The sequence below is a fragment of the Xyrauchen texanus genome, chromosome 9, assembly GCF_025860055.1.
Source record: "Xyrauchen texanus isolate HMW12.3.18 chromosome 9, RBS_HiC_50CHRs, whole genome shotgun sequence".
Classification (NCBI taxonomy): Eukaryota; Metazoa; Chordata; class Actinopteri; order Cypriniformes; family Catostomidae; genus Xyrauchen; species Xyrauchen texanus.
This window is the reverse complement of record NC_068284.1, coordinates 4,639,799-4,643,484: the sequence shown is the minus strand read 5'-3', so window position 1 is coordinate 4,643,484 and position 3,686 is coordinate 4,639,799. Positions and strand designations below refer to the sequence as shown.

Genomic DNA, 3,686 nt, shown 5'->3' with positions numbered 1-3,686 from the left:
TAATCTTAAATAAGGAAATCTATACAGTGATTAGTTCATGCCAAATTACTGCTTGATGAAAATTTGACTATTTAAAATTGTGCTTGTTTTTTTTCTTTGGATGTAGGTGACAATATTTAAAGTCTGTCTATCAAAAGCGACTTCTGATGTGTGCGCCAAAGTCTGTCGGGGGGGGGGGGGGACTTCTCTGATCCAATGTAATGTATTTAATGCGGTTTACTGCTATACCGCGGGAATATCTTGCTTTTCAACCGCGGTTAGAAAAAATCCATACCGCCCCAGCCCTACCTGGTCCCCAATCGGACTAATCAGCCGAGGAGAGGGATAGGTGCAACGAGATGCAGCAGTTCGAGAGAGAGAGCGCTACAGGCAGCTGCCCTGTATGCGTTTACGTTTGTGTGTCTTTGTGTTTAAGTTTATTAAAAACATTACTTTGATGCTTCGTCTGGCTCCCGCCTCCTCCATTCCATTGAACCCTGTTACATAGATATAAATGCGCCGTTGACAAATGTGTTATTTAATCATTCCGCGATCGCTTCTCTCTCCATTTTGCAGAAGTACAGATGCTGGAAAGAAAGCTTGACAGCGTCAACAACAGTAATAAATGGCAGTCGGGCTTACAGTGGAGGGTCAGTTTCACATCATAGATGATGAAGCCTTAACAAACTCCACATTTTCTCTCTGAATGTAAAATTATTAGAATCTGAAGCGCGCTCTCTCTCTCTCTCTCTCTCTCTCTCTCTCTCTCTCTACGTCAGAAAGAATGCTCTCATCCAAGAACGTGAGAAAACAGCACCTTTTAATACAAAAATAAATTCCTCATTCTGTGTTTGTCTTGCTTCTTCCCGCGTTCCATGTGTTCATCTTTTTCCATGCTTGTTTGTCTCTCATTATCAGTCACACGTCCTTCCAGGTGAATCGTAACACACTGCGATATAGACGATATAGAAAAATCTCTACTGACTAACACTTTATACCAACGCCACGATATATATCACCATACTGCCCAGCCCAACCCACAGTGTGTGTTTGAACTTCCAACACCACAGCACTTATATTTTTTAATGATAGTCTTTTCCATTCTCCATAAACCACCTCAGCGATGTTTAAAATAAACAACTGTGATAACTTTGGACAATGTTTTTAATTAGTAGAGTCAGTAGAGTTCCTGATGTAGTCAAACTCATTCCGCTTGAAAGTCAGTGGTACGCTTCTCTCCAGTATGCACACTTTCATGCGATTTCAGTGTTCCTAAATGAGCGAAACTCTTTTCACAATGGGAGCACTTGTAAGGTTTTATTCCAGTATGTGTTTTCTGGTGCTCTTTAAAACTTACGAGCCATGAAAAACTTTTGTGACAAACAGAACACACGAAGGGCCTCTCATTTGTATGCATTTTCAGTTGTTTTTTTAGATTTGTGGCCTCAGCGTAACTCTTGTCACACCGAGAACTCTTGTGTAGTTTCTTTTCAGAATGAGTTTTCAAATGACTTCTTAGGTTTCCTTGATGTATGAAATTCTTCCCACACTGAAGGCATGTGTAAGGCCTTTCTCCAGTGTGAATTCTTAAGTGAATCTTAAGATGTCCAATTTGTTTGAAACTCTTTCCACACTGATCACATTTGAAAGGCTTCTCTCCGGTGTGAATTTGCATGTGATTCTTCAGGTTTTCTTTATGTATAAAAGTCTTGTCACACTGAGGGCAGACGAAAGGCCTCTCTCCAGTGTGAATTCTTATGTGAATCCTGAGGTTTCCTTTTTGAATGAAACTCTTTCCACACTGAGGACACATGTAAGGCCTTTCACCAGTATGAATTCTGAAGTGATCCATAAGGTGGTCTCTGCATGTGAAGCTCTTTTCACATTGAGAACAGCAAAATGATTTTTTGGCTGCTCTTTTCTGAAAGAAATCATTTTCAGTCTGTGAGCAACTTATAGACTTTTCTCCTGTTATGACATTATGAGGTTCCTCATCCTGATATTCCTCCTCCACTTCATTTGGTTCATGACGTTTCCCTTCCATCGGTTCTAAAATGAACATAAAATTGTCATAAATTAAATTCAAAAGAAGCAAAGGTGAAATGAATGGAAAAGTGACCTACAATTGGTGATAGAAACCAACAGGACTATGACTTTGTAAACTACATTCACTAAACTTTTATGATTGTATTGGAATATTCTGGGTTTAATACAAGTTAAGCTCAATCAAAAGCATTTGTGACATAATGGGGATTACCACATAAAGTAATTTCAATTAGTGCCTCTTTTTCTTTAAAATAAATGCAACAATCGAGGTTACAGTGAGGCACTTACAGTAGAAGTGAATGGGGCAGGGGAAGTGGGCGTGGTCAGCAGCGGAAAGGAGGGGAAAAGAAGACAATAACTGTCTGTCTGATGCTTTATTACACTGAAATGGTCTTCGGTGGTGGCTGCTGTACACTGTCATCCACCTGCGTGATGCTTTTTCTTTTTTTACGTAATTGCAATTAATTAATATGAAATGTAGTTGCTTCAATGTGCTGTGGAAAATCAAACTAACATATTTCTGAAGGGCTAGTTTTATATATTCATGAGTAAAACACTTTACTGATTTGGGATTGTGCTTCTATAGTGAAAATGTTTGTTTCCTACTCCATAACAGATATTTTGTTCCTTTCATCAGCCTTTTAATAATTTAAAAATAATATGGAATATCTAAAGGCAAATGAGGATGGTTTGCTTCCTAATGTCAAATGTCATTAGAACAGGAAATATATTACAATATAATTTTGTTCATGGTTCAGACTTTTATTCTAAATTGCACTTGCCCTTATGTTTACCATAGTTTTTCCATTGTTTAACGGTGCCATTTGCAATGCCATAATCTCAGGTAAAACCATGAATGGCTCCCCATTACAGTGGTTTTGGTAGTTAAAAACAAACAGTTTATTTGCTATGAAAAAACAAGAATAGCCAAAACACACTTAAAAACGTAACTTTACCTACAACTGCCACAGTTCTAATGAAACATTCTGTAACAGTTTACTGTGATAAATGGAGTAAGGGTGTTGATGTGTGTCTTGCAATTGGTGCTGGTGCAAGGGCAGGTGTTTTTTCTTTTCGCTCGTAAGTGCGAACTCAAACTTTTTCTCATAAACAATCTTACAAGATACTTATTAATCAGACAAAACATTTAAACATTAAAAATCTTTTCATTGGCCATTTCGATGCACAATTCAAACAGTAGGAAGAGGTCATTCGGCACATTTGAAAATTTAGATTTTGTGTTTTTCATCAGACAGCAACAATATGTGAATGAGATTTTGCATTTGAATAACTTTTGAGAATTATTCCATGACGCTGATTCACAAATATAAGTTCTTAGACTGGTTAACACTCACGAAAGAAGGGATCTACAGGGTTTGTGTTAGCGATGTGAATCTTCACTGGCCACATGATTCGATTACGATTCAAAGGGTAACGCTTAGATTATAAAACAATTCTCGATGCATCAAGATCAGTTTCTTCAAAAAAACTTTTTTACTCTCTTTTGTCCCTTTCAGCTTTTTATTTAACAGCCGTTTTAAAAATCAGAATGAGTCACATCACATAAACTGGCCTTTTACATTCAGTATTGGCTGTGAACAAAACATGGAACATCCACAAGATTAAATAAATGCTTCTATAGTTTCAAAGAGTGTGGAGGA

The 3,686-nt window shown here is 37.6% G+C and overlaps 1 protein-coding gene across 1 annotated transcript; it reads right to left on the bottom strand.

The window, feature by feature from the left end:
• Nucleotides 1–1,183: 1,183 nt before the first annotated feature.
• LOC127648975 (gastrula zinc finger protein XlCGF49.1-like) lies at nt 1,184–3,435 on the bottom strand. Its single transcript, XM_052133840.1, has 3 exons — nt 3,381–3,435; nt 1,698–2,028; nt 1,184–1,331 (listed from the first exon to the last, which is right to left on the bottom strand). The coding sequence occupies exons 1-3, from the start codon at nt 3,433–3,435 to the stop codon at nt 1,184–1,186; spliced, it is 534 nt and encodes a 177-aa protein (XP_051989800.1).
• Between the last annotated feature and the right edge of the window lie 251 nt (nt 3,436–3,686).